The sequence below is a fragment of the Protopterus annectens genome, chromosome 5.part1 (assembly GCF_019279795.1).
Source record: "Protopterus annectens isolate FY-2018-M chromosome 5.part1, PAN1.0, whole genome shotgun sequence".
NCBI classification, from domain to species: domain Eukaryota; kingdom Metazoa; phylum Chordata; order Ceratodontiformes; family Protopteridae; genus Protopterus; species Protopterus annectens.
In genome coordinates, this window is record NC_056736.1 from 600,776,671 (window position 1) to 600,800,099 (window position 23,429).

The 23,429-nt window shown below is 43.3% G+C and overlaps 1 protein-coding gene across 1 annotated transcript in view; it reads right to left on the reverse strand.

Moving 5' to 3' along the window:
• LOC122803237 (breast cancer type 2 susceptibility protein homolog) overlaps positions 1 to 23,429 on the reverse strand; it is a 74,229-nt gene that overhangs the window by 40,733 nt on the left and 10,067 nt on the right. The window contains exon 3 of the mRNA XM_044072835.1: positions 19,681 to 20,886. Within this exon, the coding sequence (XP_043928770.1) occupies positions 19,681 to 20,886 (1,206 nt within the window). The remainder of the gene's footprint in view (positions 1 to 19,680; positions 20,887 to 23,429) is intronic.

The following is a 23,429-nucleotide window of genomic DNA, read 5'->3' on the forward strand; positions in this document are numbered from 1 at the left end:
TTTTAAATTGCTAATTTTGTAGAGTTTTAATTGCATTTACTATTTAGGACTACACACTCAAGTGTTGTTAGACTTTTCTGTGTTTATTTACTGTATTATTGCATTGTTTAGCCTGTTTCAACAACAAAAAAAAAAAAAAAAATATATATATATATATATATATATATATATATATATATATATATATATATACTACCTTGTTTGCTCATTTCCCACCTTTTCTAGCCAGTCCATATCCCAGGCCTTGCTTGTCTCAGGACTTTATTTTCTGTGCTCAGAGCTATCCAGACCTTGCTGTGGCAGAGGGAAGTCCTACTGCCTACCAGTGGGACTGGTGAGCACTGTACTGCCTATCTAACGCTAGAGGAGTGGTTTCCAGCTGTGAAATTGTAATTTTATTAGCCTTTTTGGGCTGATTTCTATCCCTTTCAACTTTCTGGCTTAAAAACACGTGTGTTTGCACATTTTTCACATCGTGCAGCACTATGAGGTTACAGTTAAACTATTCCAGGTGCCAGAAAGTCGACTCTTCAAATTTTCCCTTAAAACTAGCTGGTTTCTCAGTAGTAGCACTAAAATATGAACTTCAGCACTTTCTCTAGAACCTGCTGTAAAGCACTAGGAAGCCTGAAACTGATACAAGCACTCAGCTCTGCTGATCAATAAGGAGAAATTAATCATAGGCACTAAACAGCCTACAATTGCAAAGTACCTTGCAAAGGTAAGGGAAAACACCTCTTAAACCTTACAAAAAAGCACCTAAACAGGCATGTCCAAGAGTCAGCTTCCAGTGGTTTCTCCTGTCTACCTGGTGAATCTGGGCATACTGGAGCAATGCGGCAACTGCCTCATGTACACAGACAATCCCCTCCTCCTATCACCCAACACTACAACCTGCGAGAGATGCACTTACATAGCCAAACTGGAAGCAAAGCTCTCTCTGGTCAAGACTGTGCTAGACAGTCAACAGGAGAAGGCTAACACCTGCATTACACCTCTAGCAACTCATAGCCCTTCAAAACCCACACCATCAACTCCCACACATAGCAACACTAAACCCACATATGCGGAGGCCCTTAACATTAACCTGCCCAAGCAACAAGGACCTCCGAAGCCGAAACGGAAACAAACACCAGTCACAACCAAAGTGACACATAGCTCACAACACCAGTGTGCCACCCAACAACAGCCCCTAAGGCAAGACAGTGTACCAAACACTTTAGTCATAGGTGACTCTATAGTCAGGCACACTGATGTCCCACTCACCAGGCTGAACAAGGAGAAAATTACAGTCAGCTGCCTGTCGGACGCCAGGATCCGCCACATAACGCATGCACTCAAGTCACTCCACAACAAGTACAAATACGACTCTGTCATTGTCCATGCTGGAGTAAATTACTTGAGACGTACCTCCCTGGACTACATGAAAAGAGACATGGAAGATCTCTTGGATCATGTGACCCAAGCAGGTATGACCATAGCCCTGAGTAGCATCCTGTCTTCGCCCAGAATGATACCACAGTATAAGGACAAAATGATTGACTTCAACAATTGGCTAAGCTTCTGGTGTCATTCAAAGGGGATCCAGTATTTGTCTGCCTGGGAAGACATGATCGACAAACCACGATGCTTTGCCAGAGATGGTCTGCACCTGTCACCCCTGGGATTCAGGTTACTGGCTAAAGCTCTTGCCAGCCCTATAGTGCCTTTTTTAGGCAAGGTTCAAAGGATAAAACCACCACCGTAACAGATACAAGCATGCAAAATCTGAAGGTAATGCTACTCAATGCTAGAAGTCTAAACCTCAAAATGCACTCTCTCGAGGCATTCCTAAAAATGGAGAACATAGATATCTGTGCAGTGACTGAGACCTGGTTCAAGGCTCCAGAGAGCACCCCTGCAATACCAGACTACAATTCTTACCACACTTTTCGGCCACAAAACAAAGACCGAAACACTAAAGGTGGAGGAGTGTCCATAATCACCAAGGATATTCACACCTCCAGGCTAGTTGTCCAACACAATGCATCTGAAATTCTCCAGGTGCAACTAACACTAGGTAAGACTGCAGTCCAAATTGTAGCTTGCTACAGATCCCCCACCATACTCCAAGATTCTCACTACACCTTCCTAAACATACTGGAAAATATTAAGATACAACCAAACTCCATAATAGTAGGTGATTTCAACTACCCTGCCATTAATTGGGAAAACTACTCTGGTACCAACTCCTTTTCCCAACGGTTATTGGAATTCATAAATTCCAGCGCCCTGGATCAACTAATCCATTGTCCCACCAGGGGCTCCAATATCCTACACCTGGTCATTACCAACATGGGAGATAGATGCTCCACACCAGTGGTCACCCCCTCATTGGTCAGGTCTGACCATAAGCAAATCACCCTTGACATCCACATCCCACCCCCAACCCCCAGTAAGGAAACCTCCTTAAAAAACTTCTCCAAAGCCAACTTCATGCTACTGAAGTCAGAAGTGACAAACTTCACAACACCCACGCAGACGGGATCTGGAAGTTCGACTGCAGAATCCTACACGAAGGCACTGTACGAGCACATCCACTCGTGCATGAATCGTGCCAAATAGAACCAAGATGCTCTTCTCCAAAAAAAGGAAGCCAATCTGGTGGTCCCCTGCTATAAACAAACTATACAACAGAAGGAATAAACTGTTGCAGAAAAGAGGAAAATCCCAAGATGCAAAAAAACTCCACCAGCCTCAGTAAGAAACTGAGATCCGTCATAAAATCCTCAAAAGCTAGTTACGAAAATAAAATTGCCAAAGATTCCAAAGACAACCACAAGGCATTCTATAGTTATGTCAAGAATCTAAATGGCAATGCTCAGATCTGCTCTGAGCTACAACAGAATGGCATTATATATACTGATCCCAAGGATATTGCCAATATCCTGACAGATCGATTTAGTGCCAACTTCATTCCCCTCTTACCCCCTAAAGGGCCCATCTCAATACCAAAAGACTGCCAAATTCCGATAATCACAGCCACACAGGTAGAAACAACACTCTCCAAAACTAAGAATACAGCATCCATGAGACCAGTTAACATCCCAGGCTGTGTACTACATGAACTACAAAATAAACTGGCACCCCACCTAAGTGTCATGTTTAATCATAGCCTCATCTCAGGCTTCGTGCCCACTGAGTGGCGCACAGCTACAGTTATCCCGATCCACAAGGGAGGATCCACCTTGGATCTCGGGAACTACCGTCCCATCAGTCTGACAAGCCTGATCTGCAAGGGCATGGAACGCATTATCATGGAACTTATAAACAAAGATATTGGCTACCTCCAGACACTGGACCCCACCCAGTTTGGGTTTGTGAAGGGCCGATCTTGTCTCCTGAATCTGACTGACTTCTTTGAATTGGTCTCCAGAGCTGTGGACGAGGGTAAGGAGGTCCACACAGTCTACCTGGACCTCGCCGAGGCCTTCGACACCATCCCCCACTCTGAAATCATAGATAAACTTACTAAGCTGGGCATAAATCCCTATGTCGATGGGGTGCCAACTGGCTTACTGACAGAACCCAGACTGTAAAAGCAGCAGACACCAAATCCAGCTCCAGACAAGTGGAGTACCTCAGGGTTCAGTCCTGAGACCACTCTTGTTTGGCATCTACTTCTCTGAAGTACAGGCCAACACTAAGGGACTCTGGCTAACAAAGTCTGCAGATGACTGCAAACTGGGAGCCATTATTGAATCCCCAAATGATGTGGATATTCTACAAAAGGGCCTTACAGAAACAGATGCCTGGTGCCAGAGCCATGGGCTCAAGCTTAATGCCAAGAAATGTATAGTCATCCCCTTTGGAAAAAAACATGTACCCATGAACTACCACATAGGTGGCAGGACACTAAACATCTTAAGTGTGATGAGAGACTTAGGGACACAAGTGGACAGTGGTCTCACTTTCGATAACCACATCGCCACAACAGTCAGGAAATCCTTCTACGTGGCACACCTCATCACTAAGGACTTTTCATCCAGAAAAAAGGAGGTCATTGTCCCACTGTACTCATCCCTCATTAGACCCATTGTAGAATATAATGCCCCATTTGGTATGTACCTCACAAGACATCTGCAACAGCTGGAAAGGCCACAGAAATACCTCACTAAAAGAATCACAGGCCTAAAGCAGATGCCATATGCTGACCGTCTAAAAAAACTCCAGCTATACTCTGTGGCACATCGTCTACTCAGAGGCGATCTCTGCTTAACATACAAGACCATGTCAAACCCAGAGCTGTTGGACATGCTCCACTTAAATAAATCCCAATCCCTCAGAGCCACATGCTCCAAGGATCTAAACCTTATCATCACAATGAACAAAACATGCTGGAGGGATAGGTTCCTGACCCAGAGACTCCCCATACTCTGGAATAGACTGCCCATACATGTCAAGCAGAGCACCTCATTGGCCCTCTTCAAAAGGAACCTTGATGATTGGATGGGAGATAGGAAATTCACCCCAGGGATCATGTCAGTCACCCTGCTAGACAGGGGCCCAGAGAAGTAAATATTGTGGGAAAAAAATTCCCGGGAATTGTTATGGCTAAGCTTGCATAGGCCTTAGGGCCGATAACCTATGAACCTATGAAGTTCAACTTCCTGAAACTTTGATCTTCCGAACGGGACCCACAGACACACCTCCTTGCACAACCTGGTGAATGGTGCCTCACTATACAGTTGCCTATGACAAAGATATTTGACTGTGTGGAGATTTGCCTTATAGGATTTTTAATTGAGACAATGGGACTCTTAGATGTAAGTTTCATGGTGGGTGCTGCCTTTGTGTTGTGCTTGTGAGGTTGTCGATTGTGATCGTTTCTTAAACTACATTTGTGAGGCCTTTGTGGTTTAATTAGGTTACTTTTAAGAGTCTCAAAATATGTAGGTCTGTGTGCTTGGTCTGATCTGTGTGTGATTGGTTTAGTAAGGTGTTGTGTAGTACTGGCAACCTTCTTGTTATTTGTAGTGTCTTCATGTGAGGGCTTTGTCTCCAACATCACATAAGTAAATATCACTCATACTCATTTTGTCTAAACCACTTCCTATACTTAAGAGTCTAAATCAGAATTTAAAGGAGATGGTAACCTTTTCCTTTTAGAGGGTTGAAAGGTTTCAAATTGTAACAAATGAACAGCTTTAATTAGCCTTTGGCAAAAGTAAGCCAAACATCTTTCAATCCCTTAGCTAAACGTGATAAAGGAGCAAAAGTATGCTTTAGCTTGTACTTCCTTTTCTTGCGACTGCCAATTAAACAACAGCACTAAGATATAAAGTCATCTCCCTAGGAATCCAGTCCTCAATATGACCCTGTAAGCGAATAATGTCTGCTCGCTGTTCCATTCCCACCAAAAGTGCCTCTCCCCTGCCCACAGTAGACATATGAGCACCCTTGGAGGACATGTTCATCTCAGCTCTTAGCAGCTTCAAGAGGAGCAACACCAGAGTTATCAAGAGAGGCTGACAGATGATCAGAGGGCTTTGAAATGGCCACAGTGGAGCTGCAGATCAAAGGTACTGGCAAACAGGAAGACAAATGGGAAACCAAAGTATCACTGAATACTTTTTTTCCTTGGGAACTGAAAGGGATCTCTGAGGAACAGGAACCTTGCTCCACTACTCTACAGGTAAGAGTCTTCAACTTTTGATTTTTCTAAATAGGAGGGTACCACATCAACATTCGAGTTTTAAGAGTAACAGATCTACAAACTGAACAGTACTGAATGCTGTTTTCCTTCCCTAAATAAAAAAGATGTGTGGTAATCTTTCTAGGGAATCTGGCGACCACATGAACACTTCCCTTTTGTCTTAGACATAAATTCAGAGAAATACAGAAACTTTCCTCAGAAAAAGTAAGGAAGTCCTCAATGGAGTAGGTTATCTCCTGACTTTGACAAAACCTAGCTCACCATTGAACCTGAAAAGTCACAGCAGAAAGAGACTGACTACCTCAAGGGTAAGAAAGTCCTGAATTTTGGCACCCATGTGTTTGCTTTTATACTGGTTCACCTTTGAGCTCTAACAGACATACAGGCAGGTGGAAGGTACCCTAAAGTTTTAGAAGCTGGTCAGACATCTGATCCTTAATAGGATATGCGCCACACAACTTAGGCTACTGCAACAGTGATCCAATGATGAACAAAGTAGTATTTATACTTGCCTCTTCACAAAAGATTTTCTTTTCTGAAGAAACCAAATATCTAAATGCCTAAAATGACAGAATTAAATATCACTACACATTTGGTGCAAACACTTCCTTCTGAGAATTTGAACAGATTCTGTTTAATCAAGAAGCTGTAGAAAGGACAAAATAAAATTGCAGTAATCATAAATAAGACAAACTAATCAAGTAGAGCATTCATACTAGACAAAAATGTAAATGCAACACTTGGGGAGCAGGAAAAATCACTTTGACTAAAGTATCAGAAAAAATGGAGATCTATGACAATGTGGCTAGCATTTATACAGCAAACATCTCTAAATAACAAATGCAATAACTGCAGGCCCGAAATGCCAAGTACTTGTAATGGATGGAAACTGTCAAAGTAGAGTAACCTACATAAGAATACAGATCTAGAAACAGCCTGATGAAACATCCATTTCAATGTAACAGAAATGCTAGACATTTTACTAGAAGCTAAAAACTAATCTTTTGCTTGTGCATTTCTAGGGACTAATACTCAGATTTATCTTTCTACTTTTTAATCATCAAATATCCAGAAGTCAAATAAGGTGACTATCAGCGGACAGCAGACTATCATGCTATTAACTTTGTTGAAAAAAGTATACAAAAAGTACAGTTGTGTACCTACCATGAATGTAGATGCTCGAGTGTATTCACTGTTGTAGTCATAACACTTGGGTTATCCTGCTGGCAGGAGACCCGCAGTCGGGCCGAGTTCCAAAGTCTTGGTCAGGCGTCGGTTGCTGTCGCCTCTTCCTTGACGTCAGTGCGCCAGGGGTATAAAAGTTGCAACCGACGCCATTTTCTTCAGTTTTTCTTACCCCAGATGTCAGGTGCCCCCAGATAGGAAGGCTGGAAAAATATAATTATGCCAAAAAGCATGCATGTACTAATATAAACATTTCCTCATCTACAAGCAAATACACCACATAGGTTGTATAGAGATGAGAAGTACAGAAAAGTCCCAGCAATGAAGAGGGGGATGGTGGGTGGGTAACCTGGACTGCAACAGTGAATACACTCGAACATCTACATTTATGGTAGGTACACAACTGTACTATGTTCATCGTGTTTCACTATTGCAGTCATTACACTTGGGTTGAATCTCAAAGCGGAGGTTGGGCGGCTGGGTCTAAATTGGATTTGGAGAGGTTACTAGGCCCTGCAGAACTGCAGTGGCAAAGCCTTCTCTGGATTTAGAGTAGAGAGGTAAGTGATAGTGCTTGGTGAAAGTGTGCACTGAGCTCCAGGTTGCAGCTTCTAAAATGTCTTTGGTTGGTACCCCTCTGAGAAAGGCTGCTGAGGTGGCTGCTGCTCTGGTAGAATGTGGCCTAATGTCCTTAGGCACTGATTTGCCATGTTGTGCATAACAGAAGCGGATGCAGTGTCCTATCCATTTTGAAATGGTCTGCTTTGTGATAGGCTTTCCTTGTGATCCTGCAGCACAGGCTACAAACAGTTGCTCAGTGTTTCTGAAAGCTTTTGTTTTGTCCAAGTAGAATCGTAGCTGTCTGTGTATATCCAAAGCGTGTAGACGTCTCTCCCCTTTATTCTGGGGATTTGGGTAGAAAGTTGGTAAATTAATGGTTTGGTACAGGGCCACATTGGAAACAACTTTTGGCATGAAAGTTGGGTTTGTCCTAAGAGAAACCCTGTCCTGGTGAAAAATGATGAAAGGTTCCAGAGCCATTAATGCCTGTAACTCGGAGACTCTTCTTGCTGAAGTTATTGCTAGGAGCAGAGCAGTTTTCCATGATAAGAATTTTATATCAGCTATGCTGGCTGGTTCAAAAGGAGGCAGTGTGAGTTTTTCTAAAACAAAATTGAGATCCCAAGTTGGTAATGGTGCTCTCCTTGGGGGTCTTATGTTTTTTGCCCCTTTGAGGTATTGTCTTAGAGGATGTGAAAAAATAGGAGGTTCCGTATTGTAGTGAGCTGAAATGGCAGAGGCATGGATTTTAATTGATGAGAAAGAAAGGCCTTTGTCCAACATCTCAGTTAGGTATTGCATAATCTGAGGTATATTTGGAACAAGTGGTTTGAGCCCTTGTGTCTGGTTCCAAGCACAGAATCTCTTCCATTTTTCTGCATAAGATTTCCTAGTGCTGGGCCTCCTGGCTTCTAAAATGACATCCATAACAGCTTTAGAGAGAGGTGCAATCTGAGTGGCTACGTTATCTGCCATGCTGCCAGATTTAAGGTTCTGAGTTGACGGTTAAGAATCTGATTGTTTTGTTGAGTCAGAAGATGAGGCATTTGAGGTAATGGCCAAGCTGGGCCTTGAGACAAACTCTTTAGGATTGGGTACCAGTGCTGGCGTGGCCAGTCTGGGGCAATCAGGATAATTTTTGGTCTTTCTTGTCTTATTTTTAGGAGCACCTTGGTAAGAAGAGGCATTGGAGGGAAGGCATAGACTGTCAGGGCTTTCCAGCTGAATGATAGAGCATCCACTTTTCATGCTTGAGTGTGATAAGTTCTTGTGCAAAATTTCTGTAGTTGGCAATTGTGAGGGAAGGCAAAAAGATCTATGTCTGGATGTCCCCATTTCCTTGTTATCATGCTGAACACCTGTGGATTTAGTTTCCATTCGTGAGGGTCAATGAGATTTCTGCTTAGTTAGTCTGCCAGTGTATTTTTTGTTCCTGGAAGGAATTGTGCCTGCAGATGTACTTGATAGGTCAGTGCTGTGTTCCACAAAGTCATGGCTTGCCTGCATAGGGGGTAGGAATGTGTGCCCCCTTGCTTATGTACCACATAACCGTGGTATTGTCAGTCTTTATTAGTAGTTGTCCTGGATGTAGTAGGTCCTTGAAAGCTGTCAGGGCATTCTGTACAGCTAGCATCTCTTTCTGATTGATGTGAAGATGCATTTGCTCCTTGGGCCACGTGCCCTGAATACATTTTCCTGCAATATGTGCCCCCCAGGCATAATCCGATGCATCCGTTGTTATTGTCTGCCTGGCTGTGGGTAAGGTGAAAGGCTGTCCCTTGTTGTGGTGACAGGCCTGGGACCACCATCGAAACTCCTGTTGTTGGCAGGGAATTAAAGTTATGATTGTCTCGAGGCTGTGACAATGTTGAGTCCAAACACTTTTTAGATACCATTGTAGTTTCCTCATATGCAGTCTTGCATATGGAATTAGTAGAATGCAGGACGCCATGAATCCCAGGTCCTGCAGAATTTTTCTTGCAGGGAGCTGGGTTTTTGTTGCCATCATTTGAAAGTAATGAGTCAGTTGCCTTTCTTTGTGTGGCGTGAGATAGGCCATCTGGGTAGTTGTATTTAAGCTTGCACCCAGGAATATTATCTTTTGAAAGGGCACTAGTTTTAATTTCTTTTCGTTTACTATGTACCCTAGGCAAATTAGTAATCTTTTTACAAATGCCAGATGCTTTAGTAGAATGTCCTTGCTCTCTGCTTGAATAAGGCAGTCGTCCAAGTAGGGATATATTTGGATTCCTTTTTGTCTGCAAAATGCAATTACTGGTGACAGGCATTTTGTGAAGACCCTGGGTGCAGTAGATAAGCCAAAGGGCAGTGCAGAGAATTGGTAATGCATTGAGCCTGCTATGAATCTGAGGTATCTTCTGCAAGATTGTCTGATTGGGACATGCAGGTATGGACATGCAGGTATGCCTCCTTGAGGTCCAAAGTAACTAGCCAAGCCTTCTTGCCCAGCATGGGTAGAAGTTGCTGTAGTGTTAACATTTTGAATTTTGGAACATCCAGGAAAGTGTTTAGGATTGACAGGTCCAGTATTGGTCTCCAGGCTTTGTCCTTTCTGGGTACTAAGAAAAGTCTTGAGTAAAATCCTTGCCCCTGTTCTTGCTGTGGTACTCTTTGAATAGCTTCCATGTCCATTAGAGCAGCAATTTGTTTTTGCGCCTCTGCCCATTGGTTTTGTGGCAGGTCCGGCATACCTTTTGATTTTGGAAGCGTGTGAAAGTGGAACTTGTAAACCTGAGAAACAATATTCAGTACCCATTTGTCCTGGGTGATTATGTGCCAATTTTTTGAGAAAAGTGCCAGCTTTCCCCCAGGGGTGCTGCCAAAAAGTACAGTTGTGTACACCTACCATAAATGTAGATGTTAGAGTGTCTTCACTGTTGCAGTCATAACTGTAGGGTGCTCCTGCCGGCAGGCAGCCCGAGGTCGGCCAGAATCCCAAAGTCTGGGTCCGGCGTCGGCTGTATAAGCTAGTATCCTGACGTCAGTACGCCTTGGTACATAGCCCTCAGCCGACGCCATCTTCTCCAGCCTTTCTTGCCCTAGATGTCAGAAGTCCCCAACAAATCAAAAATGAATCCAACAAGGAAACACAAATACACCACAAATAAGAGAAAAGAGGGATAGGAGGGAGGAACCCGACTGCAACAGTGAAGACACTCGAACATCTACATTTATGGTAGGTGTACACAACTGTACTATGTTCTTCGTGTTTCACTGTTGCAGTCATAACTGTAGGGTGGAATCCCAAAGCAGTGTAGAGGGGAGGAGGCTTTAGATAGAAGAAGGGGAGGCAAGAATACCCTGCAAGACAGCAGAGGCAAAGCCTGTCCTAGACTTAGAAAACAAGGGAGATTGTAGTGCTTGGAAAAGTATGCACAGAACTCAAGTGGCAGCTTCAAGATATCCTTGGTAGGGACTCCTCTGAGGAAAGCTGTAGAAGTAGCAGCTGCTCTAGTAGAATGACTTCTAATGGTCCCTGGAAACTGTTTCCCATGATGAGTGTAACAAAATCTGATTCCATAAGCAATCCATTTGGAAATAGTTTGTTTAGAAACAGGTTTTCCAAGAGAACTGGAGGCAAAGGAAACAAACAATTGGTTAGACTTTCTGAAATCTTTAGTCTTGTCCAAGTAAAATCGTAACTGCCTGTGCACATCCAATGAATGCAAAATCCTTTCCCCTTTATTTTGAGGATTTGGAAAGAAAGTAGGAAGGTGAATTGTCTGATTTATAGCCACTTTGAAATCACCTTAGGCATGAAAGTAGGATTGGTCCTCAAGGATACTCTGTCCTGATGGAAAATAAGGTATGGTTCCACAGCCATGAGAGCTTGCAACTCTGAGACCCTTCTGGCAGAGGTCAATGCTAGCAAAAGAACAGTCTTCCAGGATAGAAACTTAATATCTGAAGATGCAGCAGGCTCAAAAGGAGGCAAAGTAAGTTTTTCTAAAACATAATTAAGATCCCAGGCAGGGACAGGAGGGGTCCTTGGAGGCCGCAAATTTTTAGCCCCTCTCAAGAACTGCTTCAAAGGATGTGAAAAAACAGGAGGATCAGAACTGTAATGCGCAGAGATAGCAGAAGCATGTATCTTAATGGAAGAAAAGGAAAGTCCTTTAGAGAAAAGTTCCGAAAGGTAAAGCAAAATAGTGGAGAGATCAGGAACCTGAGGAACAGAGCCTCGGTCCTGCATCCAAATAGAAAACCTCTTCCATTTAGCGGCATAGGATTTCCTAGTGCTAGGGCGTCTAGCTTCCAAAAGAACATCCAAAACTTGTTTGGGAAGACTAGAGGAAATCAAATTCCTTTGAAGAGCCAAGCTGCCAGGCAAAAGGTCTTGAGATTGGAATGTAGTAACTGACCCTGATGCTGGGACAGAAGCGAAGGGTTCAGTGGGAGAATCCAAGGAGGCCCCGAGAACAGGAGCTTTAAGGTTGGATACCAAAACTGTCGAGGCCAATTTGGAGCAATCAAGATGAGGAACTTGGGCTTGTCCTGTTTTATCTTCAGTAGTACCCGAGGCAGTAGAGGAAGAGGAGGGAAGGCATATACTGAAAGGCTTCTCCAGCTGAAGGACAGGGCATCCACTCTCCATGCTGTTTTGTGGAAGGACCTGGTGCAAAAGCGAGGCAGCTGATGATTGAGATGGGATGCAAACAGATCTATCTGGGGACATCCCCAAACTGCAGTAATCCTGTTGAACAAGTTGGTGTCTAGCATCCATTCGTGAGGATCTGAAATGTTTCTGCTCAGGCTGTCTGCTAAGAGATTCTGTTTCCCTGGAATGAATTGAGCCTGGAGATGCAGATTCAAATTTAGAGCTGTGTCCCATAAACCCATAGCTAGTCTGCAAAGGGGTATGAATGAGAACCCCTGCTTGTTGATGTACCACATGACCGTGGTGTTGTCTGTCTTGAATTAGCAGAGGCCCTGGTTGTAAAAGGTTTTGAAGGCTAAAGGGCATTTTGAACTGCCAACATTTCCTTCAGATTGATGTGCCAGTGAAGATGGTCCTTTGTCCAGGTTCCCTGCTGGCAATTGTCTAGAAAGTGTGCTCCCCAAGCATAATCCGAGGTGTCCGTGGTTAGGATTTGAGTAGGTTGAGGGAGACGAAAAGGTTTTCCTTCGTTTAAAGTGCAAGCCCTGGACCACCAGAGGAACTCCTTCTGGAGGCAGGGGATCAGAGGAATCAGAATATCCAGATCGTGGTAATGCTGTGACCATACACTTTTCAGATACCATTGAAGCTTTCTCATGTGAAGCCTTGCGTTTGGAATCAACAGAATGCAGGAAGCCATGTAGCCCAGAGCCTGCAGGAATTTCCTTGCAGTGAGCTGAGATAGAGTTGCCAAGGTGGTGAAAGTAGAAGCCAGCTGAGTTTGTTTTTCTGGAGTGAGGTAGGCCCTTTGTAAGGTTGTATTTAAGAGGGCTCCCAAGAATACCATTTGTTGAGAAGGGATCAAATGTGACTTTTTTTATGTTCACTGAGAATCCCAGTAGTAGGAGAAGACGTTGAACAAAGTCCAGATGTTGAAGCAGAAGATCTTTGCTGTCTGCCTGAATAAGGCAGTCGTCCAAATAGGGGTAAATATGGATCCCCTGAAGTCTGCAGTAAGCCACTACTGGTGCCAGGCACTTGGTGAAGACTCTGGGCGCAGTAGATAAACCAAAGGGCAGAACAGAGAATTGAAAGTGCCTCGAACCTGCCTTGAACCTGAGGAATTTCCTGCGTTCTTGTCTGATAGGGATATGCAAATAGGCTTCCTTTAAGTCCAAGGTCACCATCCAGGCGTCCTGAGAGAGCATTGGAATTAGCTGTTGCAGAGTAAGGATCTTGTACTTTGGAATTTCCAACAAGGTCTTTAACACAGAAAGGTCCAGAATAGGTCTCCATGAGTTTTGTATTCTGGGTACCAGAAACAGCCTTGAATAAAACCCTATTCCCATTTCCGGAAACAGGCTCTATGGCTCTCATGGCCAGAAGAGCATCCACTTGAGTTAAGGCCTCTGACCATTGAAGTTTTGGCAGATCTGGCCAACCGTGAGTCCTTGGCAAAGTGTGAAAATGGAACTTGTAACCTTTTAAAATCACGTCCAATACCCATCTGTCCTGGGTAATATGAGTCCAATTTCTGTAAAAAAGAGACAGTTTTCCTCGAGAGGGGCGTCCAGGTGAAGGGGTCCTGAAGCCCAACCGAGAGAGTCATTGAGTTTGCTTCCTTTGAGATTGGGATCTGTCTTCTCCCCTTCTAGGTGAAGAAGCAGTCCATTGTCTAGATCTGTAAGAGGTCTGACCTTGACCACGACCTCTGGACCGTCTATATCTTCCCCTTTGAGGCCTGTCAGACGTGGGAAAGGACCAATTTTTTGAGGGCCAATTCCTGGAAAATCTAGGAGGCTGAACTTGCAAGAAATCTTTTACAGTCTGCATGGATTTTGCCTTTTCTTCCATCTTTTAATAACTTCCTCAGCCTTAGAACCAAAAAGAACATCTTGTTGAACAGGGGCATCTAATAACTTAGCCTTAACCTGTTCAGGTAAACTTTGTTCACGAAGCCAGGCATGTCTCCTAATCACAGTACCAGAGGCAGCAGCCCTGCAAGAAGCATCCAAAGCATCAAAACCACAATGTAAGCTATGCTTGTTAACCTGTTCAGTAGCATGCAAAACATCCTGAAGTTCCTTATCCTCTGCACAAGAAGGATGGGAAGCAAGCTTTTGCTTTAAAACAGACAAAAGAAATTGCTGATATTTAAACATATGAAACTGGCAATTTAAAGCCCTTACAGACAGGGTAGCAGAAGTATATACCTTTTACCCCACCTGTCTAAAGCACGAGAATCCTTCTCAGAGGGAATAGGATTTTTAGAAGAAGCAACCTTAGCAGCCTTAGAGCCCTGAGAAATAGTTTCAGGATCTGCAGAAGGGTTTTCAATAAAAATAAATGAGAGTCAGGAACCCTATAAAATCTATCAGGCTTAGAAGGAGCAGGAGGCATGGAATCAGGATTCAAATTAGCCTCAGAAAAGCATCATCTACAATGTCTAAGACGGAGGGATAGCTAAAGGCCTATGCTGAGGAAGAAGAAGAAATTCTCTAAGCCTCTTTTGGAAGCAGAATATTCCTGTCCTTCCCAATGAAAATGTTCCCTCATCTCATGCAAGGTTTCCCCAAAGAAAAATCCTCAGGCGGAGGCCGAGGGCAAAGAATCCTCAGCATCCGAATCCTCATAAGGGGGAAAGGAATAGTCCTGATCAGAGGAAGAAACAGAAGATACAGAGGCCTGGTCAGAGGAATCCAGAGTAACATCTGTCGAGGCCTTTTCTCAGGAGGGGGGTGAGAACCCCTAATCATTGTAAGCAAATCTTCAGCCATCCTCAATAATTGTTTTTGTGTCTTGGGAGTGGATTCAGAAGCAGCTTGAGCTGAAACTTTAGACTTAGTAGGAATCTTTGTCTTTGCCTTTGAAATAGTGATGTGAGTAGGCCTGAAAACCCCCTCAGAAGCCGGTACCTGCACAGCGGTTCCGGACCCATCTGAAGGAGCGACGTCCGAAGGTCCTGCAGCAGTTAAAATATTGGGCCTTGATGGCTCCCCATGGGAGTCCATATCGGCCATCGGTTCAGAAGTGGCGGACGACAGGGGCTGCAAAAGCGCCTCACTGACGACAGCCGAACCGGACGCTGGCTCCAGCTGCAACGAGTCCTGTTTGGACCTCGGAGGCCTGTCTTTGTCTTTGCGCTTCTTTTGAACTCCAGTAGTGTCCGACGACATTCTGTAATTGAAGCGTCTGCCAAAATAATTTAAAGCCCAATCGTACCTGCGCTTGATAGTACGAGAGTAGAACCTGGCACAGAACCGACAACAAGAAACGTCGTGGTCAGGGCCTAAGCAAGGTAGACAGTAAGAGTGGAAATCTTTATGAGGTATTTGTTTCCCACACGCTATACAATTATTAACTTTTTCTGACATCGGAGGAACAAGAAAAAGATTCCCCAACGGGGTACTTAGCTTTGAGAAGAGAAGTAAGAACTTCGGACCGACAACAACCAAATACGCTGTTCGAAAATCGCCAACCAACGTTTTGCGAGCTGCTTTCCACCGCACGGCAAGAAAGACTGGGGAAGATGGCGTCGGCTGAGGGCTATGTACCAAGGCGTACTGACGTCAGGATACTAGCTTATACAGCCGACGCCGGACCCAGACTTTGGGATTCTGGCCGACCTCGGGCTGCCTGCCGGCAGGAGCACCCTACAGTTATGACTGCAACAGTGAAACACGAAGAACATCGTAACTACTTGGCATCAGTAGAGGGAAGTCATTGTGACTGCTTCCTATAAGGTTGTGATTTGTCTTCTCCTCCTTTGGGGGCTGAAGCACCCCATTGTTTAGGTCTGTAGGAGCTTTGGGGCTGAGATCTGCCTCTTGGGCGTCTGTATCTGCCTATTTGTGGCCTGACACTGGAAAGGACCAATTTTATGAAGGCCAGTTTCTGCTAAACCTAGGTGGTTGAACCTGTAAGAAATCCTTTACTGTCTGCATTGACTTTGCTTTATCCTCCATTTTCTTTAACACCTCTTCTGCCTTAACACCAAACAAAGTATCATGCTGTATTGAAGCATCCAATAATTTTACTTTAACATGGTCAGGTAAACTTTGTTCTTTCAACCAAGCATGCCTTCGAATAACAGAGTCTGTAACTGTGGCTCTACAAGAAGCCTCAAATGAATCAAAACAACATTGCAGCGTATGCTTTCCCACTTGTTCAGCTGCATGCAATAAATCCTGCATTTCCTTACTGTCAGGACTTTGAGTTTGAAATCATTTTCTGTTTTAACAATGACATAAGGTACTGTTGATATTTAAGCATGTGAAACTGGCAATTTAAAGCCCTTACAGCTAAAGTAGCAGACCTGTAAACTTTTTTCCCCCATCTGTCCAGAGCTCTGGAATCCCTATCTGAGGGTACAGGATTTTTAGCAGTGGAAGCCTTAACCCCGTTAGGATCCTGAGAAATTATTTCTGGATCTGCAGCAGGGTTTTTGTAAAGAAATTTATGAGAGTCAGGGACCCTGTAGTACCTGTCTAGCTTGACTGGTGCAGGGGTAAACAATCAGGAGACAGACTGGATTCAGAGAAAACATCATCAACAATATCAAGCACAGGGGGAATAGCCAGGGGCCTGTGCTGAGGCAATAAAAGAAAGTCTCTAAGCCTTTCCTTGGATTCTGAATAATCCTGGCTCTCGCAATGGAAATGCTCCCTCATGGTATGTAGGATTTCCCCAAAAGAATAATCCTCAGGCGGAGAGGCTGATGGTATAGACTCTTCTGCATCAGAGTTCTCATAGGGAGGGAGAGAATATCCCTGATCAGAAAAGGAAACAGAAACCTGGTCAGAGGAATCATAGTCAGTGTCTTGCCTACACCTTTTGTCGAGAGGGGGATGGGAACCCCTGATTAAAGTAATTAGGTCTTCGGCCATTTTAAGCATCTGTTTCTTTGGCATGGATGACCATTCAGGAGAATGCTGTACTTGTTTCCTTGTCTTTAATGCTGTTTTTGACTTTGCCTTGACTGCTGTAGTGGGCTTAATTGTAAGCTGTGAAGGTCTGAAAACACCCTCGGAAGCCGATGCCTGCTCAGCAGCTCCGGACCCATCTGAGGGAATAGTTTCCGTAGGCCCAATACCTTGAGTTTCCACAGGCCTCGGTGTCTCCACATGGCTGTCTGATACGGCCTGTGGCTCTGAGGTAGCAGGTGTCAGGGGCTGCGAAAGCACCTCACTGAGAACTGGCGACTTGCCTAGAAGAGGCTTCGGTTTTGGACCTTGGATGCCTGTCCTTTTCTTTGTATTTGCGTTTTTTATAAATTCTGGTTGTCGGTTGTTCCAACGGCATTATGTAATTAAACCTTCGACCAAAATAATGTAAAGCAAAATCAAACCGACGTTTAATAGTGCGCTTACTGAATCTAGCACAAAACCGACAACTGGTAACGTTGTGGTCAGGGCCTAGGCAAGGAATACAGTAAGAGTGGAAGTCCTTATGAGGTATTTGCTTCCCACAAGAAATACAATTATTAACTTTTACTGACATAGGTCTGGAGCAAGAAAATGTTTCCCCTAAGGGGTACTTAGCTTTATTGAAGACATTTGGTTCTGAAACTCAATTTCGAAAATCTCAGGAGTCGGCCGACCGGCACTTGCGAACTGCTTTTGCTTCGGGCACCACGCGGCAAGAAAGACTGAAGAAAATGGCGTCAGTTGCATCTTTTATACCCCTGGCGAACTGACGTCAGGGAAGAGGCGACAGCAACCGATGCCGGACCAAGACTTTGGAACTCGGGCCGACTGCAGGTCGCCTGCCAGCAGGATAACCCAAGTGTAATGGCTGCAACAGTGAAACATGATGAACATCTGCCCTCCTACACATAAATGTCATTGTAACGCTCATCTGTTTTGCCTATAATTATTTTGGTAAACCTAGTATCACTAGTGCTTACCATACTGATAACGGTTAAATCCGATAACCAAAGTACCTCATAACCATTAACTATCATGATAAAGATTACGCCAAAATGCACGTTTGCTTTTGGAACCCATGTTGTGGGTCTTTCTCCTAGCTTCACGATCTGGACACTAGGATTTTGTATGATGAGTTACCCCTAGGTTTTTTTATTCTCTCAGACCCTTTGTTGGGCAAGGGCTTTACTCGCACGTCTTGGCCACCTCCAATTTTTTTGATTACTATTATGATAAAAGAATCTCCCGTTTGACAACCATATCTCTATAGTGGTTAGGAAACCTTTTTACTTTGCAAAATTTAACCTCTGCAGCATCTCCTCAAGGTCCAAAGACTTTACAGTACCACTTTATTCCTCACTAATTTGACCCATCATCAAATATAAAGCCCCCTTTGGAATATGCCTTACCAAGCACCTCAACGTCTTACCAAAAAGATCACAGATCTCAGTACCTTTAGTTTTTCTGGTAGACTAAAAGCCACCTCCCTCTACTCAGTGCCTTTCTGACTCCTGACTGGTGAGCTCTGCTTTGCTTCCATGCTATGAATGATCCAGTGGTCGTGACGTGTACCTGACCAAACTCATACTGGACTTCTGCAACAGGCTGCCCTCGCATATCAAAAATTTGCTTTCTTAGCGACCGTTAAAGCCACTCAGTACGACTGGACAGGGGATCAGAAATTGGGATATGTAGGGAAAATTTACTTAAGGGGACATACTGGGTAACGTGGGCTTCATGATAGTCTCCTTGGCTGTAAAATTACTTAGAACTTATGAATGTATCGACTATAAATGACAAGACATACATGTGTGTGTGAGAGAGACCATCTCTATGCGCGTGCGTCTGTGCATGCATGCGTGTGTATATACACACACAGATGAATCTATGTCAGAAGACAGACATTTTAGAAAGTCACAATGCATATGGTTGCGACCATGCAATAGATTTTCTAAAAAGAGGAGCAAAACACAAATCTATGTTTTTGCAGGGCAGCAAACCCCCCCGCGCCCTGGACACACTTTGCATATTATACATACCAACTATGAGATCACACTACAGTGGGGAACATGGTAAATTCCCCGATCCCCACTGCAATGTGATATCCGATCACATGGTCTTGACCACATGAAGTTCAACTTCCTGAAACTCTGATCTTCTGAAGGGGACCCACAGACACACATTTATACATGTGTACAACTTTTAGAATGTGAACCTAACAGTTCTATCTAAACTAGCAGTAGAATTTCTGCATACTTCATGTATTTGTCTACGACTTGAAGTCAGCCAAACCCTTTAGACCAAAGAAAAAAGTGCTTACTCAATTTAATAACGCACATTTTGTGGAAGTTCCCTGGTACTTCTTCACTTCTTATCTAAGTAACGTCTTGTATACAGCAAACTCTGTATAAGTAAATGTATATTAACCTTTGATTATGTATAACTTTTGACTTTAAGCAATCTTATGTATGCCCCAGTGTGGTTTTAGAGATATTTAACTCGGGTCTCATCTGCAACAATGCCCACTAGTAATAACCCTTACCTAATGAAATGGAATAAATAAATTCATGAATGCACAACATATAGATAGACTCGTCAAATGTAGATGATCATAACATTGTAAACATGCACATTATATAAAGAAACAGTACAATAAAATTAACAAATGTGCATTATACATATACATACACACGTACCTTGCACTGAATTAGTTGCTATAGGAGCTTTTTCGGTAAATGATTTACATTCCAAGTAAGTTGGCCTGGTAGGGTGTCCATATGAATGTTTTTCAGAGCTTTGAACACCAGAATAATCCTTTTGGCTTTGAAAAGTTGAAAAATCCTGTAATGAATACACAAATTTCCTTGGACGTTTAACTAGGGCAGATGGCAAACTCCTATTAACAGAGCCCACATCCAGTTCGTTAGTGTTCTTGGTGTTATCAGCCCTTAAGCATACTAAGCTGTTTACTGCAGATTCTTGCTTTGAGGTTTTAACTATGACCGTGGAACATTTAGCCATCTCTTCTTGCATGCTAAGTGGTTTATAATCTTTCTTTAAGGAATTCTTATCGACCATGGTCATATAGTTGTCCACTACAACATGTTCTTCACAACCAGTTGCAGTTAGTTCATTTGCAGAAGAAGGCAAGTCAATATTTAGCATCAGCAAGTCTGTCTGAGAAATTTCAGAAGTTAATTCTTTCTGCAATGTCATTTTATTTGGCGACTGACGTCCTGACACAACCTTGTTAATGCCAACATTAGCATTCATGGCTTCATCATCAGAGTTTGCCGAACATACTTTCAAACGTAACATTTTTTTATCTTGAGTAGGACATAATGATTCTTCCTCGACCATTCTTAAAGTATCACAATTCAGGTTCTTTGTACTATGTAATGAATCAGTTATGGAATCTTCAACATCAGTTCCATATGGAGGGGGCTGAGAAACGCAAGGCATTTTTTCAAGCAGGCTTTCATCTAGACCTGAAAGATTCAACTGTGACCACTCAGAAGATAAAAATGAGGGCACATCTGTTACTTCATTTCTGTCATCTAAACACTGAGAACTTTTCACCTTTTTGACCATATTCAGTTTGTTTATTTGGCTTGCTCCTAGTTCAGATTTGGAGGCATCATTTATACTTACTTCAGTTTCTAAGACATCCTCCTTAAGTGGACCAGAAGCAGTATCTGTATCCAACAGATTGATGTCAGTTGCCTTAATGTAATCTTCATTTCTAGAGCTGTCATCACCCCTCACTTCTCCCACTTCAAGTATAGAACCATCTTTAAGAAAATTAGGTCTACTCTGTTTCAGGAATCCAGTTCTGTTGATCTGTTTTTCAAGTCCAAAACCATTTTGAGTAGGATCAATACTGCATGAAGAGCTGTTCAAAGCTAAATAAAAACAAAATCATAAAATAGTTTACATTAATCACAACTCACATTTTACACCAAAAATATAAATGCATGGGTATAAATTTTGCTTAAAAATGCAACACACCAAACTTCATGTTTGGATCAAAGCATGCCAGTTTAATTCAGTAGCACCAATGTTTCGCAGAAAGAACACACCATTAAAAAATTCTGATCTCTTGCATGACATTTACTAAAGAGGAGTGAAGTTCAATAGGAAATGAAGTCATCATTCTCCACGGAGCAATCCCATTCCCAACTTCTTTTTCTCCGTATTTGTACTGATGCTGAGCAGTCTTGCAAATATCAAGTAGGTTCCAAAAATGAACGTGGAAAGCAAAACTGTGTGAGGTACACCTCATAGTCTTACTAATCTTTAGCAAAGTTAACCCTGTATGTGCTTGCCTCGCTCTGTGCTAATTGTAATGTAGAATGCCAGCCGTGGGATGAGGGGTCGAAAATGTTATGCTCGAGAAATATTCTGGTTTGGACTAATTTTAAGTACTTCCAGCTTGTAGCTTACAGAGAAGCCCCTCAAGTCCAGCTTCCTCATTAAAAGTGTTTTTGTTTCGTAAATGTATTTTGCTTTCCATGTGTGAGCTTGGGTATGGATGTGAGTGTATGAAAGAGTGATAGAGACAAAGTGGCAAATTGAAACAAAAGACTGCTTCTAATTAAATTGCCTCTCATGTTGCTGACAGGCCATATGGATACTGAAAAAATGAAATGGAAAAGTGGATATGTGTTAAGTGATTTGGAGGAGACAAGACAAGTTCTGGCAGTCACGCTTTCCAGTCTGAGCTAGAGATACAGTTGTGCAAATACTGCAAAGAAACTGAACCAAGACAGACGTATAAATAAACTCATCCTTATCACCAAGTTCTACTGACACACAAAGATACAAGTGTGGGGAGGTTAGTATAATGGGCAAGATGTTTACCTCACAGACACAAGGTATAGGGTTTGATTCTTACCTTTAAAAGGGAAGCTGACTTGACTGAAAACAGCATACAAGTGCAGCTAGCCTAGTACCCACCTATGAATGGCCCGGGCAACTTGGGTTAAAGCAGCAGTTCATGCATCTGCAGGATCTGGCTTACAGATGGACATGCCTATCTTGGGAGGGGACGAGGGTGGAATGGGACTTTCCAATGCCACAGTACCTTGGAGAAGGGGTGGAAATGTACAGGGGTAGTCCTGGGGTGTATGTTTGGCTCAGTAAGTCTCAAACATGGTACCCATTGATGCTGGGTGCATGGGAGGTTATATTCATAATGGAAGATCTAGCAGCCCCACAGTGAGGCAAGGTCACATCTCCTGGCCAAGGGGGAGGGGTATGGACCATACCAATAACATCCTCAATGCTGGGATGTTGGGAAGGAGTGCAGGTGCACACAGGATGACAACTCTCTCAAGATGGTTCTCACCACTATATGGAGGAAAGAGAGGGCTCTAGCAAAGCTTATAGGCCCACAGACGTAAGGAAAAATGAAATTCATGATAAAGTGCTTCTTAGGGAAAAGACTGGGCAATTCCAGGTATATACTGTTACAGCACAGGAATATTTTACTGAACTCCAATACAGATACAAGAACATGGACACTCCCAGCATGACTCTTCTGGCTGCACCGCTAGCGTTTTAGTTTCGAAGCCATGACTACAGCTACACAGACAAAACAGCGGACTATAATTGTATGTTTAAATCTTTTTCCTCCATGAACTTTAGTCTAAACCATATTTTGGGTGAGAAAACAAGGGCTCCAGTAACAGGAAGGGAAGTGGCTTGCTATAAATCACCCACTTCTCATGAAGAGATGATAATCTCGAACTCTAAAAGACAGCCCATCCCCTCGTAAATGAGGGGAGAGAACTGTGGAGTGATCAGATGCACAGCTCAGAAACTACTTATACAAAGGGAATCCTTAACTGGACTGAGCGAAGATAATGCAAGCATCACCAGTCCACATCAACACACTCATCCCATCCCCTTCACAACGGGAGCTTGTCTGGCACTCAAGAATACATTGCTTGTTTCTACCCCAGAGCAGGTCTCTGTGTGCAGGTAGATCCTTCCCTGCCCCTGAGATAAGTACACCAGTTTTCCCTGCCTCCATCACCAAGCACTCAGGTTTCTACTAGACCACTACAGTTTTACCCTTTTTATACAAAAGGGCAACCCAGAGAATGGTATGGAAAACCTATTTTCAGAAATATCAAACAATGTTAGGAATTCCACCTAGTCCCAAGACAGAAATGCTTTCTGATGGGATGAAATCCAGCCGAGCCCCTGGAAAATCACAGTCTTTGAGGGAATGACGTCTGACTTTGGAAGATCTCTGTTGCATTATTCCTTTCTACTAGGACTTTACCACAGTGTCCCCCATCCAGGAGGAGGTCAGGTTCAGTCTGCCCATGAGCAAGCCAGAGCATGCTGTTATAACAGGGATATATCTCAGCCCCATTTTAGAGATTTCTTGAGTGTCAAACCTGCTGAAAAGAATCTGAGGAAGCATCTGTTTAATTTT